The sequence below is a fragment of the Vidua chalybeata genome, chromosome 19, assembly GCF_026979565.1.
Source record: "Vidua chalybeata isolate OUT-0048 chromosome 19, bVidCha1 merged haplotype, whole genome shotgun sequence".
Classification (NCBI taxonomy): Eukaryota; Metazoa; Chordata; class Aves; order Passeriformes; family Viduidae; genus Vidua; species Vidua chalybeata.
Window position 1 is genome coordinate 6,980,566 of NC_071548.1, and position 20,272 is coordinate 7,000,837.

Below are 20,272 nucleotides of genomic sequence, written 5' to 3' on the forward strand. Positions count from 1 at the left end.
TCGCCTATAATGTTTATTTCAGACGTACCATCGCAATTCTTTCGGTATGCTTCTGTTTACGTTTCACTTTCCCTGCCCCGAGCGGCTGCTGGGCCCCGCCTCTCCGCCCCGCCCGGTGCAGCCCCGAGTTCAGGGCTGGGGGCGGCCCGAGCCCGGGCAGCAGCGGTGCCGCGCGGTGCCGGTGCCGGTGTCGGTGCCGGTGCCGGTTCCGGTTCCAGTGCCGGTGCCGGTGCCGGTGCCGGTGCCGGTGCGTCCCCGCTGCCGGAGGCGCAGGCCGGGCCATGGGGCCGGGCCCGGGGGTGGCGGCCGCGCTGCTGGCGCTGCTGGTCCCGTTCCCGGCCGCGGCGCGGGGCCCCGGCGCTGCCGCCTGCGAGGTGTCCCCGGGCGGCCGCTTCGACTGCGGCCCCGAGCGGCTCCTGTCGCGGGCGGGCTGCGAGGCGCGGGGCTGCTGCTACAGCCCCGGGCCCGGGCCCCGCGCCGGGCCCGGCCCGCCCTGGTGCTTCTTCCCCCGCGGCTACCGCAGCTACCGCGCCGAGAACCTGACGGCCACCGAGAGCGGCTTCTCCGCCCGGCTGCGCCGCGTGGCCGCCTCCTTCCTGCCGGCAGCGGTGGACGAGCTGCGGCTGGACCTGGCGCTGGAGACCCCGGCCCGCCTGCGCTTCACGGTGCGGCCCGGCCCGCCCGGCTGTGCCCCGGTGCCCCGTTCCCCCGCTGACCGCTCTCCGCCCGCAGCTCCGGGACGCGGCCCGGCAGCGCTATGAGGTGCCGCTGGCCACGCCGCGGGTGCGCGGCCGAGCCCCGTCCGCGCTCTACGGGCTGCAGGTCAGCCAGGAGCCCTTCGGCCTCGTCGTGTGCCGGCAGCGCGGCGGGAGAGTCCTGTGAGTGCCCCTGTGCCCCCTCGCTTCCCCAGGGATTGGGGTTGGAAGCCTGCACAGCCCCACAGGGTGGGTGCAGGGACACCGCTGTTCATCTGGGACACTGGTGACAGCACTCGGGTGCCTGTCGGGGCTTTGCTTTGACTCCCTCTGCAGTTCCGTGGCTGGGCAGGGAACCAGGAATCCCAGAGCGCAGCCAAAATTTGTTTTTATTTCCCGAGGTGATGAGCAGCCGTGTCCCTGCCCAGCACCGCTGGCCCCAGCTCAGTGCCTGCTCTCCCTTTCTCTCCGCAGGCTGAACACCACGGTCGCACCCCTGTTCTTCACAGACCAGTTCCTGCAGATCTCCACCTCCCTGCCCTCCCGTTTCATTTCGGGGCTGGGGGAGCACCAGACGCCGCTGTTCCTTGACACAGCGTGGACCAGGGTCACCCTCTGGAATCGGGACATGGCACCCGCGGTACGGAGCAGGGCTGAGGGAAAGGGACACGGGTTCAGCTGAGCTCCTGGGGGTGGCCCTGCGGCCTCTCACGTCATGTCTGGGGCTGGGGACATGTGTCTGTGCTGGTTCAGCCCTGGGCCTCGGCCATAACACTGGACAAGCCCACGGGACCCTTGTGCCCAGGCCCAGGTTTGTCCCCGGGAGCTCTGTGCTGCCTGGGAGCTGTTTGCAGGGCTCTGGCTCAGGGCAGGGCTCGGCTGAGTTGGCAGAGTTTGGGAGCACAGCTCTGGGTTTGTGCCTGAAGCCAGTGCTCCTGACCGGAGGCGGGGGGCAGTGGGGTGGGTCTGGGGGTCTCCAGCAGAGCCTCACTGGCTCCACCCCGTGCTCTACTGCAGCCCCACGTCAACCTCTACAGCTCCCACCCTTTCTACCTGGTGATGGAGGACGATGGTTCGGCTCACGGTGTCTTTCTGCTGAACAGCAACGCGATGGGTGAGTCCCGTGGGGGCGCCGGGCGTGGCCCTGTCCCCATCCCCATCCTCATCTTCCTCCCCTGGCACTCGTGCTTCCCCAGACGTGCTCCTGCAGCCCAGCCCGGCCCTGACCTGGCGCACGACCGGGGGAATCCTGGACTTCTACATCTTCCTGGGCCCCGACCCCAAAAGCGTGGTGCGGCAGTACCTGGATGTGGTTGGTACGGCCGCGCCGCGGCCGGGATGGCCCTGCTGGGATGCCGTGAGCCCCATGGCACAGCAGGGCTCGGGGGTGGCACGAGGCTGGGCCATCCCTGCCAGCACCCACCCTCCACCCTCCAGGGTTCCCCTTCATGCCCCCGTACTGGGGCCTGGGCTTCCACCTGTGCCGCTGGGGCTACTCCTCCACCGACATCACCCGGCAGGTGGTGGCCAACATGACAGCAGCCCGCTTCCCCCTGGTAGGTCCGGGCTGCTCCCGGAGGCCGTGGGGGGCTGGTGGGAGCCCCGTGGGGTGGGGGTCCCACGGCAGCACGTGGGGTCCCTGCTCCTCCCCAAGCAGCGGCGCCTCCATCCGCAGGATGTGCAGTGGAACGACCTGGATTACACAGATGCCAAGAGGGATTTCACCTTCAACAAGAAAAGCTTCAAGGACTACCCGGAGATGGTGCGGGACTTCCACAGCCGCGGGCTGAGGTACATCATGATTGTGGTGAGTTGCACGGGCAGGCGGGCACCGGGCTTCGGCTGCCCCAGGCTGGTGATGAAGGCAGGGCTGGCTGTTCCCTGCTGTTGCTGGTAAAGCCCTGGCTTTGTGCCCTTCCAGGATGCTGGGATCAGCAGCTCGGGGCCCCCCGGCACCTACAAGCCCTACGACGAGGGCCTGAAGCAAGGGGTGTTCATCCGGAACGCCACGGGGCAGCCCCTGATCGGGAAGGTGCGCGTGGGGAGCAGCCCCAGGGCCCGCGGACAGGGCTCGAGTGGGGCTGGGGCAGCAGCACCCCAAGAGCGGGACAGAAACCTTTGGGGTGGGGTGGTGTGTGGGGCTGGGGGCTCTGCCCAACCCTCTCCCTCCTGCAGGTCTGGCCAGGCCCCACGGCCTTCCCGGACTTCACCAACCCAAAGACTCACGAGTGGTGGCACGACATGGTGAAGGACTTCCACGAACAAGTGCCCTTTGATGGCATGTGGCTTGTGAGTGGCCCTGCTGCAGCTGCTGGCCCTGGCTCCTGCCCTGCACCTCTGCTGGGCCCCGGCGCAGCAGCGAGGCCATCCTGTCCTTTCCTTCCCTCCCCAGGACATGAATGAGCCGTCCAACTTCGTGGAGGGCTCCATGGATGGCTGCCCCAGCAACACCCTGGAGCATCCCCCCTACGTGCCAGGTACAGGAGTGGGTTCCAGCCCTGCCCAGGGCTCTGGGGAGGCTGGCAGGAGCCCGGGGGATGCTCTGAGCTCCACCTTTCCCCTGCAGGTGTGTTTGGGGGCCGCCTGCAAGCCGGGACCATCTGTGCCTCCAGCCAGCAGTACCTGTCCTCTCACTACAACCTGCACAGCCTGTACGGGCTGACTGAGGCCATCGCCTCCCACAAGTGAGCCTGGGGCTCCTGCCACAGCTCCTGCACGTGCTGGGGGTGCAGAGCTGGGAGAGACCCAGCGTGGGCAGGCACTGGGTGGTGGGTGAGGGTTTGGTGTGGAACACAGGACACTGTGGGAGCCCTGGGCCCCTTCCCTGGCCGGGGGGTGCTGAGCAGAGCCCCCCCACTCCCAGTGCTCTGCTGAGGGTCCGGGGCAAGCGTCCCTTCATCATCTCACGCTCCACCTTCGCTGGGCACGGGCGCTACGCCGGGCACTGGACCGGGGATGTTGGCAGCGACTGGGAGCAGCTCTACTACTCCATACCAGGTAGGCTGTGGGGCCTGCACCCACAGCCCTGCTTCCCCCTTGCCCCCACAGCCAGGGGCTTCTCCACAGGCTCCGTCCCTGGTGCTGCAGAGCCCTGGTGCCCTCTGTTCCCCCTGCAGAGGTGCTGCTCTTCAACCTCTTCGGGGTGCCCCTGGTGGGTGCCGACATCTGCGGCTTCCTGGGCGACACGAACGAGGAGCTGTGCGTGCGCTGGACCCAGCTGGGCGCCTTCTACCCCTTCATGCGGAACCACAACGACCACGGCACCCGGGTGAGCCCTGCGAGCCCTCACCCGCCGGGCAGGGGGGGGCTCTGGGCCGAGCCAGGGCTGCCCTGCCGGCGTGGGAAGGTGGCTGGTTCAGCTGCGTGCCCCAGTGCTGGGAGAGTCCACGCCGCCTCCCTGAACCGCGCCCTGCTTTGGGCTGAGCATCCCCTCGGGCCTTTCCCCTCCCCGCAGCCGCAGGAGCCCTTCGCCTTCAGCCCGCCCGCCCAGGCTGCCATGAGGAACGCCCTGCGCCTCCGCTACTCCCTCCTGCCCTTCCTGTACACGCTGTTCCACCGGGCTCACAGCGCCGGCCAGACCGTGGCGCGGCCCCTGTTCCTCGAGTGAGTGCCAGCCCCGCGGGGCTCTGCGGCGGGTGCCTGCAGGGTGTCCTGGCGCTGCCCTCCCCTCCCCTCCTTCCCCAGGTTCCCCACAGACCCCAACACCTGGGCCGTGGACCGCCAGCTCCTGTGGGGCGGGGGGCTGCTCGTCACCCCCGTGCTGGAGGCAGGACAGACCAAAGTCAGCGGCTACTTCCCGGCAGGGACGTGGTACAGCCTCGCAGGGGTGGGTGCTCCTGCTGTGCTGCACAGGGGGCTTTGCTGAGGCACCTCCTGCGCCTTTCTGCATGTGTGCACGTTTCCCCTGGGGCTGCGTGGGTCTCGTGCCTCGCCTGCCTTTGCTGGTGGCCATTTGAGGGCTCTGGCACTGGGCTCGGCGCCCCCCCTGCCATGTGGCACCCCGTGCCTGCTCTTCCCTCTCTTTGTCCCCGAGCAGGACTCCACCATCCACAGCAAAGGGCAGTGGATCCTCCTGCCAGCGCCCCTGGACACCATCAACGTCCACGTCCGTGCAGGGCACATCCTGCCCCTGCAGGTGAGCCCCCTCTGCCCTGTGGTGACACCACGGTGACCTGTCTGAGCAGCCTGGGAGGGCGGCAGTGCCCACAGCGCTGCCAGGACAATGCCAGGGGAGCCGTGGCTGCAGGGCTGGGGGACGTGGCTCTGGCAGTGCCCCGAGCTGTGCCTGCCCCTGCCCCAGGAGCCCGCGTTCAGCACTGCCCAGTCCCGTGGGAAGGGCATGGCCTTGGTGGTGGCGCTGACCCCGGACGGCTTCGCCAGGGGAGACCTGTTCTGGGACGATGGGGAGAGCTGGGAGACCTTTGAGAGGGGGGACTACACCGAGATCCTCTTCCTGGCCTCCAGCGTGAGCACGGGGAGCTGCTGGCGGGGGGCGTCTGGGCAGGGGCTCCTGGTGGCCCTGGCACACCTGTGTCTGCTCAGTGGGCAGCAGAGGGGCAGCAGGTGGGGCAGGGCACCTGGGGGAGCCCTGGGTGAGGTGGCTGAGGGGCACACGGTGCCATCCCCGTGTCCCCAGGACGCCGTGCTCAGCCAGCTGCTGCGGGCCAGCGCCCACCTGGACGGGGTCCTGCTGGAGGCCGTGACTGTGCTGGGGGTCACCAGCCCTCCCCGGCGAGTCCTGGCCAACGGTGCCATCGTGAGTGACTTCTCCTACCGCAGTGACACCCAGGTGAGTGCTTGTTGCCACCCTGGGGAGGGGTGGTGGCCGGGAAGGGACCCGGAGTGTGGCCGAGGGGCTGGCGGGGTCTGGCCCCAGCGATGGCACAGCACGGGCCACGGGTGCCCTTCCCGGGGATCTGTGGGACCAGGACTGTGCCAGGCTGGGGCTCTGCAAGGGCCAGGACTCGCCTGGGCTCTGACATTCCTGGGCTCCCTCCTGGCTGGCTCTCTACCTTCCCTGTGCCCTCAGGTGCTGAGAGTCCCTGTGTCGCTGCCCATGTGGGAGCAGTTTGTGATCTCCTGGTCCTGACCCAGCGTCAGTCACAGGGAGAGGCCGTGCTGCTCCCCTGGAATCCGAGGCCAAATCCGTCCCATCCCCTGTACCCCGAGCTGCCCCTGCTCTTCCCACGCTCCTGGACCTTGTTCTCCCTCTGCTGCTGGGCGTCAATGGAGGGGTGTGCACTGGACTGGCAGAGGGAGGGGGGCCTTGCACAGCCTCCAGGGACAGGGAAAACCTCATCATCATCAAATCAGGGGGGAAAAGACCCAAGTGCCTCGTGAGACAGCAAACCAGTTACTCTGGGGGATTGGTAACTGGGGCAGAGACTGCAGGGAGTTTCCTGGCTGTGGTTTTGGGGAGGGAGCAGTACTGTGAATAAAGCTGCTGTTTGCTGGGAGCAGCCCCAGGCCGTGTCCTTGTCCCCTCTCCTGGTCCTGAATGTGCTCAGCTCCCCGCCCCTGGCTGGGACACCCCAGCTCTGTCCCTGCCTGGAGGTCTCCAGTGACCCCCTGTGTCCCTTGAAGGCTTCGCCCCATTTCCCAGAACACTGGGGATCCCCAGCTGTTCCTGCAGCCCTGACTGTGCCACAGAGGCCCTTGGCCTGTCCTGCTGCTCCAAGCTGGGGGCTGCTGCAGGCGTGTGCTCAGCTCCAGGTGAAAATGGAGCCTTATCCTCCAGAGGCTTTATTGAGGGGCAGCTTGGCCCTCCAGCTCCTCTGGCTGAGAGCCCAGGCACCAGGAATCCCTCGGTGCTCTGGGGCCAGGCGCTGCTGGCAGCGCAGAGGGCAGAGCCTCGTGGTGTCACCCGCTCCGAGCCCTCGTGCCCCACGGGGCACGGGCGGCACTCAGAGCTCGTTGTGCAGCGGCCGGCACGGGGGGCTCAGTTTCTCCTCCAGGACAGCGTCGGGGGCGCACACCCAGGGGTCCCCCGTGTCCCACTGCCACTTGAGGAGCTGCGCACGCAGCAGCTGCAGCACGCTGGCGTAGCGGGGGTCGGGGGCCAGGTTCTGGCTCTCGGCGGGGTCACGGCTGCAGTCGAAGAGCTCCCAGCGGGCCCGGTAGTAGTACTGGTGCAGGCTCTTGTTCCAGTGCGTCGGCCGCCCCGCCCTGGTGCGGTTCAGCAGGTCCTGGAAGGTGGGCGAGACGTAGAAGTCCTGGTCGATGGGGAAGGGCATCTTGTAGTTGAGGTTGTGGATGAGGCGGAACTGCCGGTGCTGGACGGCTCGCATGGGGTAGTACATGGTCACCTCGTGGTGGCTCTGGCTGCTGAAGGCGGTGGCCCAGGGCTGCTCCGACTCCAGGGCTGGCAGGAGAGACTTCCCCGTGAGCTGCACCCGCCTGGTGCCAAAGATGCTGTAAGCAGGGTAGGGGATGGAGAACCAGTCCAGAATGGTCGGCGTCAGGTCTGGAGGGGAGGAAAAGGGTGAGAGCAGGGACAGGCACTGTGGGAGGAAACTCGGCTCCAGAGAGGGGCAGAGAGGTCCCCAGGGATGGTGTCCCTGCAGGGGACCCTGTTCCATCCTCCCTCCTCTCCCTTCCCTGCACTGGCCCTGCCAATGCTGAGGGCTCAGGGCTGCCCCCAGGGACAGGACCCTGAGTTTTGGCGTAGGGCGGGTGGGGAGCAGCCCACACCCCCTGGCACAGCTGCGCTGCCTCCCTCCCTCGGCTCTTACCCAGGAGGCTGGCGAAGGCCGGGCTGGCCTGCCCCCAGCGCTGCGGGTGCTCCGGGGAGGAGAGGAGCAGCGGCTGGGCGGTGCCCGAGCGGTAGAGGTTGGTCCTGCCTCCGGGGAAGGGGATGCCGTTGTCGGAGGTGTAGATCACCAGGGTGCTGTTGAGGAAGCCGGCGCGGCGCAGCTCCTCCAGGACCAGCCCGATCCCTGTGAGAGGAGGAGCAGAGCTCAGGGGGCAAGGGACGGGCTGCAGAGCTCAGCCCCAGCCTGGCCACGGCTCCCACCTTGGTCCATGCGCCCGATGGTCGTGTACTGGGCAGCCAGGTCCTCCCGGGCAGCCAGCGTGTCCGGGACAAAGGCAGGGACCTAAACGGAGACAGGGAAAGGGGCACGTGGCTGACACAGGCCCCTGTGCCTTCGCCAGCTCTTGCTGTGACACCGGGGGCAGTGACAAGCTGGGAGCAGCCCTGGCTCCATCAGAGGCTGCCATCACGTGCAGCCCCGCAGAGCCCCACACGTACCCGCAGGTTCTCACCTGCACTTGCTCCGGGTGGTAAATCTGTGGCTTCCAGTCAGGGATCCAGCCCATCCCGCTCTCTCCATTGCCAAACTTCTCACAGAAGGCCCCGTACTGGGGCTGGGAGTGCCCGCAGCGGTGGGGGTCGTGGAAGGCAACATAGAGGAAGAAAGGCCTAGGGATGGAAAGGGGGGATGTGGAGGTGGTGAAGCAAAGGACTGCCTGGAGACCTTCCTGGGCTGTGCCGTGGCGAGCTGGGGTCAGCAGGACTCCCCCCACCTAATCTGGATATGGGGGGACCCAGGGACAAGGGGCCCCTTCCTGTTTGTGACCAGCTGGGCCATGGGGACGCATCTTCAGTGAAGCCAGTTCCTCTCCTCCCCTGAGCCATTCCCAGGACAAGGAGGCAGTCTCACCTCTCGTCCTGGCTCTGCAGGAACCGCCGGACGAGCTCCTTGATCCGGGTGATGTTTCTCCCAACCTGCAGGACCGAACTGTTCTCCTCTGTGTAGGCGAAGTCGAAGGGGTACACAGCCCCCGGCCCCACGTGCTTCTTCCCAATTATCCCTGTGAGAAAGCAGACGGCTGCTGTGCCAGGAGCAGTGCAGGGGGGATGTAGCTGCTGCTGTCTCCTCTCTGCAGGGACAGCCACAGGTCCTGGCAGGGCTCCCTGGCTCACGGGCAGTTTAGCCACTGAGTTCTGACAGTGGGGTTTGGTTTGGTGCTCCCTGCCCGTCCCAGCTCCTGCCTGTCCCAGCTCCTGCCCGTCCCAGCTCCTACCTGTCCGGACGCCAGCGTGGCTGAGCAGCTGGGGCAGGCTCCGCACGCCGTCGAAGGAGTTGAAGTGATGCACGTCCTGGTGCAGCCCGTACATCCCGTTCTGGTGCTGCAGGTGAGGGGACACGGCGCGGTCGGACCAGGGCTGCCAGCCCGGCTCCGAAACACGTCCAGCCGTGCCCGTGACCTGCCGCGGGCTGGCAGCCCCGGCCCGGCGCAGGCAGGCGCCCCTACCTGGGGTAAGCCGGTCAGGATGCTGGCCCGGCTCGGGGAGCAGCTGCTCACGGAGGTGAAGGCGTTCTGGAAGAGCAAACCGCGCCGGGCCAGCGCGTCCAGGTTCGGCGTGCGGATGGCCGAGTTGTTGTAGGCGCCGATCTCGAAGCCGCCGTCATCGGCTGCGGGACGGGTGCGGGGTCAGCCCGGGGGTGTCCCTGAGCGGGCCGGGGGGCACTGCTGACACCGGGAGCACCGGGGCTGCGGGTGGCCCGGGCGGTGCTGCGGAGGGGATGCAGCGGAGCCCGGGACCGTCCCTCCCTCCCGGGCGCGGGATGCCCCCGGCGCCGAGCCCCGGGCAGGGGGGGTCCGGGCCGGCTCCGGGGCCGCGCCGGGCCGGGCCGCACTCACCCAGGAGCAGCAGCACATTGCGGGCCGGGGCCGCGGCTCCGCCGGGGCAGAGCGCGCCCAGCAGCAGCGCCAGCGCCCAGGGCCGCATGGCACCGGCACCGGCACCGGCAGCAGCACCGGCACCGGCAGCAGCACCGGCACCGGCAGCGGGGCTCGGCGGCTCCTCCGGCTCCTCCTCACCCCGGTCACATGAGGCGCCCCGGCCGCTCAGATCCGGCGCGGGCGGAGCCGCGGTCAGTGCCGGGCTGGCACCGGCGGCTCCGCGCGGCCCCGGCCCCGCTCGGCCCCCGGTACCGGCCCCGGCCCCGCGGGGATCCCGCTGGGCCCCCGGTACCGACCCCGGCCCCGCGGGGATCCCGGCCATGCCGAGGTCCCGGTGTCCGCGCCCGGCGCTGCCGGTCCTGCGCTGGCTGCCGCGGTATTCCCGGGCGTGGCTGCCGCTGGACCTGCTGGCCGGGCTGGCCGTGGGACTGACCACCGTGCCCCAGGCGCTGGCCTACGCCGAGCTGGCCGGGCTGCCGCCGCAGGTGGGTGCCAGGCCCAGGGCCGGGAGCCGGGGACCCGCCGCTCCCCGGGCTGCCTCCGGCCGGGGGTGATGCGGGACCCCGCTCCCGGAGCAGCCCGGCAGTGTGGCGGGCAGGGCTGGGCTGGGCTGGCTGACCAAGGGCTGGCGCTCTGCAGTCGCCCATTTCCCGGGCAGGATGCCATGCCTGTGCCAAGGGCCCTGGGAGTGACCCGAGATCAGCCCAGCCCTCCCAGTCCGGGAGGTGTCCGGCCTCTCCCAGGGCTGTGCCAGTGCCCCTTCTGTCGCCCTGCAGTACGGCCTCTATTCCTCCTTCATGGGCTGCTTCGTCTACTGCTTCCTGGGCACGGCCAAGGACGTGACGCTGGGTCCCACGGCCATCATGTCCCTGCTGGTCTCCTCGTACGCCTTCCACCAGCCCGTCTATGCCGTGCTCCTCGCCTTCCTCTCTGGCTGCGTTCAGCTGGCCATGGGGCTCCTGCGCCTCGGTGAGACGCTCCTGCCATGCCCTGATGTATGCTTAGGATGTTGCTGTACAGCCTGTAGCTGTTCCTTCCTCCTCTCTGCTCTCCGGGACACTGGGACTGTCCCGCTGGGGTGAGGAGCGTGCTCACTGCCTGCCATCCCATGCAGGATTCCTTCTGGATTTCATTTCCTGCCCTGTCATTAAGGGGTTTACATCAGCTGCTTCCATCACCATTAGCTTCAACCAGATCAAGGTAGGACCTGCCCTGTCCTGGCTGCCTCTCCAGCTCTCTCCTAGTGCTGTGCAACTGGGATATTTAGCACCAGGCTGGGCCCTGTGCTTGGTGCAGGGGGAAGGAGCCCCAAAGGGGTCCCGGGACCCCCTGCCAGTGGTTCTGCTGGGTCCCTGAGCGCTCTGCTCGGAGCAGACCAAGCTGAACACACCCTCTGCTGGTGACCAGCTGGTGGCATCCAGGACACCAGTAAAACCAGGAGGTGGGATCTGGTCACTTGCAGGAGGCACTGGGCGATTCTCTGGCACAGTGCGTTTGCAAATTTGGAAGCTGGGGGTGATTTTCAGCCCCAGCAGTCCCTCGCTGGCATCCCAGGGACCTGAGGCTCTGCTGGGCTGCCAGACTTCCTTTGTGGTTAACCCAAATCAGAGCCTGTGGCAGCAGCTCCAGGCCGGCGTTGGCCAATGGCTGCGGTCACAGGGCCAGGCTGGGCTGCCAGCACGCTTTGTCTGCTTTGTCTGCCTGCACAGAACATCCTGGGGCTGCAGGGCATCCCGAGGCAGTTCTTCCTGCAGGTCTATGAGACGCTGAGGAGGATCGGGGAGACCAGGTCAGCAGCAGCCTGCCCTGCCCCCTGCCCTGCAGCTGCTTCCCTCCCCGTCTCTGCGCTCGCAGCTTGGGCTGATTTCTCGGCTGTGACACAAAGCCCCGGGCTTTGTGGGAGCCCTCACAGCGTGTTTGGGGTGGCACTGATGTGCCTCTTGCAGGGCTGGGGACGCTGTGCTGGGGCTGAGCTGCCTGGCCACGCTGGCAGGGCTCCGGGCCATGAAGAGCCACCTGCCCCAAGCTGCCCCCGCAGAACCACTGGCTGTCAGGATCAGCTACCTGATTGTCTGGATCTCTGCCACAGGTGTGTCAGCTGTCCCCCACTGTCACACTGTGACACGGAATAACTCACAGAAGCAGGCTAGATGTAAAAGGAAAGAAAAAGAACTCAAAAAAGCAAACTTTATTTTCTGACTCTACTATATATACAATAGCAAAAGTGGCAGTGGACTGGAGGGTGAAACTGCCACCTCTCCAACCACTCTGGTCAAACCAACAATCCATCCATCCACAAAGAATAATGCAAAACAATCATTGCTTATATGAACAGTGTGAGAAAACTCAGTAAAAATATGTAAATATACTGAAACTTTTAGAAGAACTTTAAAACTCTCAAAAGAACAGGGCGACACCCTGCCCCGTCCCCCTCCCAGGGGCTCGTCTCTTTGGGTCAGGGAAGGCAGAGCCTGAAACTGGGAAAGCCCAGGCTGGCAGGAGGCAAGTCCTGGAGGTGGGTCGGGGGGGGACAGTGTCCCAGGGCTCCTCCACTGCGCCCCTTCCTAAGGCGGGCGAGTCCCCAGCAGCTCGGGTGCCCATCTCCTGCCCCCTCCCGCTGCTCCGGGCAGCTTTCACGGTTGCTCTCTCCACTCTGGCAGCACGCAACGCTCTCGTGGTCCTGTTTGCTGGCCTGGTGGCTTACTCCTTCCAGGTGAGGGGCTCCCAGCCCTTCAGGCTCACCGGCAGCATCCCCCAGGGCCTGCCAGCCTTCCGGCCGCCACGCTTCTCCCTGGCAGCGCCCAACGGCACCGTCCCCTTCCAGAGCATGGTGCAGGTGGGTGCTGGCAGCCCCCCGGGGGCTGCTCTGCTCCCTCCCAGCCCCCCCTGACTGGATCCTTCCTCCCAGGACATGGGGGTCGGGCTGGCCGTGGTGCCGCTCATGGGGCTGCTGGAGAGCGTCGCCATCGCCAAGGCTTTCGGTAGGGCTGGGCCAGGGTCCTGCCCTGTGCTCTCAGGGGGTCTCTGCAGGGGCTCAGGGTGCTGGGGAGGGGTCTCTGCAAGGGCTTGGGGTGCTGGGGAAGGTGCTGTTCCTTTTGGGGCACTGGGAGGGACTGGGCTCCAGTTCACAGCATGGGCTGGCAGGAGGGGTCCTGTGGGGAGCACAGCTGAAATTTGCCCAGGAGGTGAGCGTTGTCTCGGGGTGCTCCTGTGCCCAAGGGGTGCCAGGACAGGGCCCACACGGTCCCGGTCACTGCTGGTCCTGCTCCATGTGCGTGGCAGGTGCCTGTGTGAGCCTCGGGCCAATGCCAACATCTCCTTTCAGCCTCGCAGAGTGGTTACAGGATTGACCCCGACCAGGAGCTGCTGGCTCTGGGTAAGAGCTGCTTGCTCAGGATGGCAGGGGTGGGGCTGGGTGTCCCACAGATCCCCATCTGGGCACTCCTGGGGACACAGACACAGCAGTGCCTCCTCCCCAGCCCCTCTCCTGTGTCTCCTCAGGCGTTGCCAATCTCCTGGGCTCCTTCGTCTCCTCGTACCCCATCACGGGCAGCTTTGGCCGGTGGGTAGCAGGAGGGGGAGCAGGGCACTCGCTGGGGCTGTGTGGTGAGGGAGCTCTGCAAGATCCTCAGTGGAGGACTGTGTTGTCCCCAGTGGGATCCTGAGCTCGTGCCCTGGTCCCCAGCAGCCCACCTTGGTGGCCGGGCTATGCATGTGGCCGCCAGTGGCCACCTTCCCTTCTGTTGAGGGCCACTTCCCTTCGCTGAGGGGCCACTTCCCTTCCTGCTGTGCAGTCCTGGAAGCCGGGGGCTTGCTCGTGTTCCTCCCTGACAGGGACAGGGCGGGTGGCTCTCCTGGGTGGGGTCTGGGCGGTGGGCAGGAGCAGCCCCAGCCCCCGGCCCTGCACAGCCTGGCACGCGTGGGTTTGCGTTTCAGGACAGCGGTGAATGCTCAGTCAGGGGTGTGCACCCCCGCGGGAGGGCTGGTCACAGGTACAGCCCTGCCCTGCCCTGCCTGCCCTGCCCTGCTCTGCCCAGCTCTGCCCTGCCCTGCCCTGCCCTGCCTGCCCTGCCCTGCCCCCGGGCTGCTGCCCGTGCTGGGGACCCCTGGGTATTGGGATCCCTGGGTGTTGGGGACCCCTGGGTATTGGGATCCCTGGGTGTTGGGGATCCCTGGGTGTCAGGGACCCGTGGGTGTGGGCTTGGGTGTTGAGATCCCTAGGTGCTGGGGACCCCTGGGTGTTGGGATCCCCAGGTGTTGGGACCCCTGGGTGTTGGGGACCCCTGGGTGTTGGGGACCCCTGGGTGTCGGGACCCCAGGTGTCAGGGACCCCTGGGTGTCGGGACCCCTGTGTGTTGGGGACCCCTGGGTGTTAGGGACCCCTGGGTGTCGGGACCCCTGTGTGTGGGGACCCCCGGGTCTTGGAGACCCTGGGTGCTGGGGTGCCCGTGGCTCAGGGTCCCCCCTCCCTCAGGTGCCCTGGTCCTGCTGTCCCTGGCGTACCTCACCTCTCTCTTCTCTTACATCCCCAAAGCGGCGCTGGCCGCCGTCATCATCTCGGCCGTGGTGCCCATGTTCGACGCCGGCATCTTCCGGACGCTCTGGCGGGTCAAGAGTGAGCCCATCCCTGGGCAACGGGCAATCCCCCTGCTTAGGACACTTCCCAGTGCAGCCATGCAGGAGCCACTCCGGCAGTCACACTGGCCCCCCTGAGCTGGGACTGAGGCCCCTTCACGGCTCCCCCTGCCCCACTCACACAGACCAGGTTTCCTCTCCGGCTCTACCCCAGGTTTCCCATAGCAGAGTCTCGTGTGTCCAGATCCTCAAAACAATTTAATCATGGTGCAGTAACTAAATAACAGAATAACAGCTCGAGTTGGGTGTTTCTGAGGAGGGATCCAGAACAAAGGAGCCTGTGAGCTTTTATCCTTTTATCCCCTCACAGACATGCAGAAGTCTGGGGGTGGTCTCTGAGTGTCCCATCACTGTCTGAGTGTCCCATCACTGTCTGAGTGTCCCATCACTGTCTCTGAATGTCCCATCACTGTCTGAGTGTCCCATCACTGTCTCTGAATGTCCCATCACTCTCTCTGAGTGTCCCAATCAGTCTGAATGTCCCAATCACTGTCTCTGAGTGTCCCATCACTGTCTGAATGTCCCATCACTCTCTCTGAAGTGTCCCATCACTGTATGAGTGTCCCATCACTGTCTGAATGTCCTATCACTGAGTGCCCCAATCACTGTCTGAATGTCCCAATCACTGTCTCTGAGTGTCCCATCACTGTCTCTGAGTGTCCCAATCACTGTCTGAGTGTCCCATCACTCTCTCTGAAGTGTCCCATCACTCTCTGAGTGTCCCATCACTGTCTCTGAGTGTCCCATCACTCTCTCTGAGTGTCCCATCACTGTCTGAGTGCCCCATCACTGTCTCTGAGTGTCCCAATCACTGTCTGAGTGTCCCATCACTCTCTCTGAAGTGTCCCATCACTCTCTTTGAGTGTCCCATCACTCTCTCTGAGTGTCCCATCATGTGGCTGCCCACGGTTCCTGGGTCCTTTGTCATGCAAAGGGACAGTTCACGGCCCATTCCAAGGGCTCCCACCCAGAGCTCCACCTGCAGCTCCACCGAAGCTGCCCCAGCCACCTGCACGGACGCTGTCACTGAGTGCCCTGTGGCACCAGGACCAGCCACAGCCGAGCCTGGCTTCTCTCTCTTGCAGGGCTGGACCTTGTGCCCCTCTGTGTGACATTCCTGCTCTGCTTCTGGGAGGTCCAGTATGGAATTGTGGCCGGGGTGCTGGTTTCTGGGGTTCTCCTGCTCTACTCCATTGCCAGGCCCCCGATAAAGGTGAGCTTCACCCTTGCCCTTGTGTTGGTTTTCCCAGCTTTTCAGAGATGGGGCAATGGAGAGGCGTTTTAAAAGATTTTATTCCATTATCTCCATGAAGGGTGAGACATAAGAGATGTATAACTCAATGCCATTCCATCAGAAGCCAGCCTATTTCCTGGTTACAACACCTTAGAAATGTTTTTCAGCCTATTTGCTTTTGCCACACAATGCTGTTATTACTTCTAACACCAATCACTTATATTTTTACCCCACGTAATGCCATGATGCATCTTTCACAGTTCTAATTCTCTAAAATATCTGGTCTTTTTGCAAGGCCATCATTTGAAACTTGTTGAAACTTGTTTCTAGTTCCATCTCTCTCTCAGCAATGTCATCTCTATTCCATGGCCCTCCTAAGCCAGCACACCTTATCTCAGAGGCTGCATACACGTGTACTAAACTGTGTCAGCTTTCTGGCAGATTTTGAGAATTCCTTGCAAGTCCATTTCTCACACCCTTGGATGTGGCAGGGCCAGGGAGCTGGGAGGGGGCTCCTGAGGGCAGGGAGGTGCTGGGGTGCAGGATGCTCCTGACCTGTTCTTGCCGTCCCCAGTCTGCCACAGGCACAGCACAGGGACCCCTTTGAGAGAGCAGGAGGAAGGGAATAGCCTCAGACGGGACAGCAGGAGAGGGAGGCATTGCTGTCCCTGCCCTGCTGACACTGGGCTGTGTGCAGGAGGGGTTCCCTGAGGGATGGGGGCTCCTGCTTCTCCCACTCCATCCAGGAGGGCAGTGGGTGACACGGGCAGTTGTCCCTGCCGGGGAAGGTCACAGCCCCGAGCTCCCTGTGGCTGTCTCCCCCCGCAGGTGTCAGAGGGGGCCGTGCTGCTGGTGCAGCCGGGGAGCAGCCTGCACTTCCCGGCCGTGGAGCACCTGAGGGACTCGGTGTGCAGCCGTGCTCTGGCAGGTACAGCGCTCCCAGCGTGTCCTGGGGACACGGCTGTCACCGCCTGCAGGTGCCGCCCAGGCCCTGGGACTGCGTGTGCCAGCGGTGACAGCACAGCTGTGCCACCCCTGCCCGCCCTGCCCTGGCTCTGAGGGCTGGCACCCGTGGGCTGCTCATTTCTGGACTCGTTGGGACGTGGCCTCGTGCTCTTCCAGCAGCATCTCCCGCGCGCTCTGTGGTGCTGGACTGCAGCCACGTCAGCAGCATCGATTACACGGCGCTGCTGGGGCTGGCGGAGCTGCTGCAGGAGCTGCGCAGGCACGGCCTCTCGCTGGCCTTCTGTGGCCTGCAGGTGTGTGGGACCTCGGCCACGCCAGCCCGGGCCCGCGGGGGGTGTGGATGATGGGCTCAGCCCAGCTGCCATCGCCATCCCACGGAGCTGGAGGCTGGGGCTGGGAAGGGCTGGGTGCTCTGGGAAGGGCTGGGTGCCGTGCTGGGATGGCTGGGGGCTCTGCCCTGGGGGGTGGGGAGTGGCCAGCACTCCCCCAGCCCAGGCTTCTCTGCCCTCAGGACCCCGTTCTCCAAGTCCTCCTGTCTGCAGACTTAGAAGGATTCCAGCATTTCCGCAGCTGGGAGGAGGCAGGTGAGGCTCTGGGCTGCTCTCCCAGGACGGGATGAGTGTGGCTCTGGAGAATTCCCGTGGAGATGTGACCTGTCCAGCTGCAGAGCAGCAGAGTGGGGGCTGCAGGGGCTCTTGGGAGGATGAGCTGGAGTCCCTCCCAAGAATTGGGTCTCCCCTGCCCAGGGGATTTGTGGTGAGCTCTGGTGGTTCAACCCAGCAGCAGCTCAGCACCACACAGCCCTTCACTCCCCCTGCAGAGGGGTGGGGCAGAATCAAGAGAATCTTGAGCTGAGATGAAGGCAGTTTAATAGGACAGAAAAGGAAAATGACAATAACCATAAAGGAATAGCCAAAGCGAGTGATGCACAGGCTGCTTGCTCACCACCCTCTGAGCAATGCCCAGCCAGCCCCTGAGCAGTGGCCCTCACCCCTCGGCCAGATCCCCACAGTCTGTCCTTCAGCACCATGCCCCGTGCTCTGCAACATCCCTCTGGGCTCTGGGGCAGCTCTCCTGCCTCTGCCCCCTCCCAGCTCCTCGCTGCCCAGGCAGCCTGAGAAGGCCTTGGCTTAGTGTAAGCACTGCTCAGCAGCAGCTGAGCCACCCGGCTGTTATCAACAGCAGCCTCATCCTGAGCCCAAACACAGCTCTGAACCCGCTCCTGGGAATAAAATGCCCTCTGTCCCAGCCAGAGCCAGGACATGAGCCTTGCCTTGACTCTGCTTCCCCCTCTCCTGTCCCAGAGCATTGCAGGGGAGCGGAGCCGGGGGGCAGCGGGGCAGAGCCCCTCACCAGCACTGCCGAGAGCACCGGGCTCATCCAGTGAGACCCGTTTGGGCTGAACGTCCTGTGCCACCCCAGTGACACCAACAGCCTCCGAGGGAGCCACCTGCCCCAGGCAGGCCTCCTGGGCACGGGGATGGACTGTCCCCATGTCCCACACCGAGATGGACAGAGCAGCACCAGCCCAGCCCCACACGGGCTGTGGGACAAGGCTGTTCCTGGTCGCAGTGCCCAGTGCAAAGCCATCCTCCCTCCAGGGAGCTGCTGTCGTTTTTTAAACAACTGTTTTAATTCTGGACCTTTTCCATGTTCGGGGCCACTCCAGTGGTGATGTAGGGTGAGCTCTCAAAGCTGTTTCAGGGCTGCTGTGCTGCCCTCCAGGCGGACACAGGGGCTCAGCCTCCAGCTGCTGGGAGAGGGAAAACGTCTGGGATTGTGCTCCTTACTGATTTTTATCCTTACCTTTTTTATCCTTATCTTGTCTGTGGGGCGTTGTGCCAAACACTGCCAGGGTCAGGGTCAGGGTCAGGGTCAGAGTCAGGGTCAGGGCCAGGGTCAGGGCTGGGCTGTCACCCTGGGGTGCAGCCCCTGGCCTGGGCCCTGCCGAGGGGACAGGCACGGTGACACCAACAGTGTGATGGGGACAGCACCTGGTGGGGCTGGGCAGGGTCAGGAATTCAGTTTCCTTGAACGGCCCTCGGCCGGCAGCGAGGGTGTAATAAACCAGAAACTGCTAATGAGTCAGTGTGATCTCTGCCTTCCTGAGGGAAAGCTTTTTCCCTTTTGTGTGGGAAGGGGAGTTATCTTCTCGGTGCTGCCGAGCGTGCCGGGGAACAGAAACCGAAAGCAGGCTGGAGCAGTGCGGGTGAGCCGAGCCCGAGGGCACGCTCTGCACAGCTCCTGCCGCCGGAGGTGCTGGAAGGACAGCACAGGCGCCCGGGAGCCACGCACCTGCCCGAGGAGCCACACACCTGCCCGGGGAGCCACGCACCTGCCCGGGGAGCCACACACCTGCCCGGGGAGCCACACACCTGCCCGGGGAGCCACGCACCTGCCGGGGAGCCACACATCTGCCCGGGGAGCCACACATCTGCCCGGGGAGCCACGCACCTGCCCGGGGCTCCGGGTCCTGCCCTGGAGTGCCCTGAGCTGTGAGTTCCTTGCTGCACCATGGGGATGCCGGAGGGGGAAAACGGGGACGTGGGGGTAAAACGGGCTGGTTCTTCAGGAATGTGTGCGTGCCCAAACCTGTGTGAGCACGGGTGGAGGGCAGGGCTTGCGGGGAGCCCGTCTTCGCCTTGGTCCTGGTCGGATGCGGGACGGGGCACCAGCCGTGCCCCTACTTTGGACTGCGGAATCCGCTTGTGGTTGTGGGCACCAGCACCAAGTGCTCTCCTCCAACACGCCCTGCCCTCCCCTGCCGCTGCCGGGCCCTGTCCGGGCCGGGGACACCTGCGCTGGGCTGGTGGGTGCGGGATGCTCGGCGGGTACCGGGAAAGGACCCCGAGATGGCCGGCCGGGCGGGACCCGCCGAGAACCGTCCGGGGGCGGCGGCCGGGGCCGGGATTGGCCGGGATTGGCCGGGGCGGTCGGGGCTGGGCGGGAACCGTGACTGCAAAAACGAAAGTTGGCGGCTCGGCGAAGAAACGAAACTTGTCCGGGCGGGACCCGGCGGAGCCGCCGGGCGAGCGGGCGCTGCAGGCGCCGGTGCCCGGTCACTCGGTGAGTCGCGCTGCCGGGGCGGCGAGTGGCGCGCACGGGGGTGCCGGGCTTGGGGGGCTGCGGGGCGGGGCAGCGGCAGCCGCGGCTCCGGGACAGGCGACAGTGCGGGCTCCGGGTCCCGCTGCACCCTCCCGGTGCCCCCGGAGCGCTTCCGTGCGCCTCCATTTCCCCGGTGCACCTGATCCGCAATCCTCCCGGAGCCCTCCGGTGCGTCCCCGGGGACTCCCATCTCCTCCCCATTCATCCGGGACGCCGCTACCCCGCGGTGCCCCCGGTTCTCCCCCGTTTCCCCCCCGGTTCTCCCCCCGGTTCTCCCCGTGCCCCCCCCGGGCCCTCCCGGCGCCCCCCGGGAGCCGCGCTAGCCCCGCCCCTCATCACATAACTGGTACATTTGCATACGGCCGCTCCTTCGCCACGCCATTGGCCCATCCACCCTGCTCGTTTGCATATCTCCCGAGGGGGCGGAGAGCCGCGAGGCGCGCGGGAGGCGTCATTTGCATACAGGCCCCGCCCACGGCGCGGGCCCCTCACGGGCCGCGGCTCTCGGTCATGGCCCGGGCCTGGCCCGCTCCCGGCCCGGCCCCGCCGGTAGAACCGGGCTCCCGGCTCGGCCCCGCCCGGCGGAGCAGCCCCAGGCAGGGCTCGGGAAAGGCGAGCCAGGCCCTCGGTGATAGCCCGGGCCCTCAGCGCGGGGGAGCGCTGTCTGCTTGTGCTTGTTTGTCTTTAAGCGCTGTGGTTCCCCTCACGCTCCCGGCCCGGCTCTCCGGTGTCGCAGGTCGCTTCCTGACAATAAAACGGGCAGAGGAGGCGGTGACGCGGCTGTGTTGCCTCACGCTGTGCCGGTGTTTGTGTCTGTGCCCCGGCCCCGTCTGTCCCCCTTGGGTGCCGGGCAGGGCCTGCAGCGGCTCTGGGGCCGCGCCGGGCCCCGGCCCTGGGCCCCGGGACTCGGCCGGGCCGGGCCGGGCCGGGCTGCCCTGGGGCTGCACAC

At 66.0% G+C, this 20,272-nt stretch overlaps 3 protein-coding genes across 14 annotated transcripts; 2 read left to right on the forward strand and 1 right to left on the reverse strand.

Annotated features, from left to right (window-relative positions):
- The first annotated feature begins 26 nt into the window (after window positions 1–26).
- GAA (alpha glucosidase) lies at window positions 27–6,160 on the forward strand. Its single transcript, XM_053960335.1, has 19 exons — window positions 27–665; window positions 733–878; window positions 1,170–1,335; window positions 1,713–1,809; window positions 1,892–2,011; window positions 2,133–2,251; window positions 2,371–2,502; window positions 2,617–2,727; window positions 2,871–2,984; window positions 3,088–3,172; window positions 3,262–3,379; window positions 3,559–3,692; window positions 3,812–3,963; window positions 4,150–4,298; window positions 4,380–4,521; window positions 4,732–4,830; window positions 4,996–5,160; window positions 5,332–5,484; window positions 5,725–6,160. Exons 1-19 carry the CDS (start codon window positions 282–284, stop codon window positions 5,782–5,784), a joined length of 2,646 nt encoding a protein of 881 aa, XP_053816310.1. The 5' UTR covers window positions 27–281; the 3' UTR covers window positions 5,785–6,160.
- A 254-nt stretch (window positions 6,161–6,414) lies between these two features.
- Window positions 6,415–9,511, reverse strand: SGSH (N-sulfoglucosamine sulfohydrolase). The gene is made up of 8 exons (XM_053960419.1): window positions 9,342–9,511; window positions 8,952–9,112; window positions 8,721–8,826; window positions 8,357–8,507; window positions 7,959–8,115; window positions 7,708–7,789; window positions 7,427–7,630; window positions 6,415–7,158 (listed from the first exon to the last, which is right to left on the reverse strand). Exons 1-8 carry the CDS (start codon window positions 9,427–9,429, stop codon window positions 6,599–6,601), a joined length of 1,509 nt encoding a protein of 502 aa, XP_053816394.1. The 5' UTR covers window positions 9,430–9,511; the 3' UTR covers window positions 6,415–6,598.
- A 101-nt stretch (window positions 9,512–9,612) lies between these two features.
- Window positions 9,613–18,299, forward strand: SLC26A11 (solute carrier family 26 member 11). 12 transcript variants are annotated; one of them, XM_053960422.1, is made up of 16 exons: window positions 9,613–9,868; window positions 10,160–10,352; window positions 10,498–10,583; window positions 11,093–11,172; window positions 11,330–11,472; window positions 12,044–12,219; window positions 12,292–12,364; window positions 12,709–12,759; window positions 12,885–12,945; window positions 13,320–13,375; window positions 13,858–13,998; window positions 15,104–15,231; window positions 16,081–16,180; window positions 16,378–16,511; window positions 16,730–16,802; window positions 17,523–18,299. In XM_053960422.1, exons 1-16 carry the CDS (start codon window positions 9,704–9,706, stop codon window positions 17,603–17,605), a joined length of 1,743 nt encoding a protein of 580 aa, XP_053816397.1. In that variant the 5' UTR covers window positions 9,613–9,703; the 3' UTR covers window positions 17,606–18,299. The 12 variants fall into 12 exon arrangements, with proteins under 12 accessions (XP_053816397.1, XP_053816399.1, XP_053816395.1 ...); XM_053960424.1 differs by having other exon boundaries at window positions 13,918–13,998; window positions 16,375–16,511; XM_053960420.1 differs by having other exon boundaries at window positions 13,325–13,375.
- The last annotated feature ends 1,973 nt before the right edge of the window (window positions 18,300–20,272 follow it).

Excerpts from the sequence above, each read along its gene's own strand:
- SLC26A11 (XM_053960420.1), top strand. The coding sequence starts at position 9,704 with ATGCCGAGGTCCCGGTGTCCGCGCCCGGCGCTGCCGGTCCTGCGCTGG. Across the intron at positions 13,999-15,103 it reads GACGCTCTGGCGGGTCAAGA|GGCTGGACCTTGTGCCCCTC; the intron begins GTGAGCCCATCC and ends TCTCTCTTGCAG. Across the intron at positions 16,512-16,729 it reads TGGCCTTCTGTGGCCTGCAG|GACCCCGTTCTCCAAGTCCT; the intron begins GTGTGTGGGACC and ends CTCTGCCCTCAG.
- SGSH (XM_053960419.1), bottom strand. The coding sequence starts at position 9,429 with ATGCGGCCCTGGGCGCTGGCGCTGCTGCTGGGCGCGCTCTGCCCCGGC. Across the intron at positions 7,790-7,958 it reads ACCACCCGGAGCAAGTGCAG|GTCCCTGCCTTTGTCCCGGA; the intron begins GTGAGAACCTGC and ends GTCTCCGTTTAG. Across the intron at positions 7,159-7,426 it reads GGCCTTCGCCAGCCTCCTGG|ACCTGACGCCGACCATTCTG; the intron begins GTAAGAGCCGAG and ends CCTCCCCTCCAG.
- GAA (XM_053960335.1), top strand. The coding sequence starts at position 282 with ATGGGGCCGGGCCCGGGGGTGGCGGCCGCGCTGCTGGCGCTGCTGGTC. Across the intron at positions 2,252-2,370 it reads CAGCAGCCCGCTTCCCCCTG|GATGTGCAGTGGAACGACCT; the intron begins GTAGGTCCGGGC and ends CTCCATCCGCAG. Across the intron at positions 3,173-3,261 it reads GCATCCCCCCTACGTGCCAG|GTGTGTTTGGGGGCCGCCTG; the intron begins GTACAGGAGTGG and ends TTTCCCCTGCAG.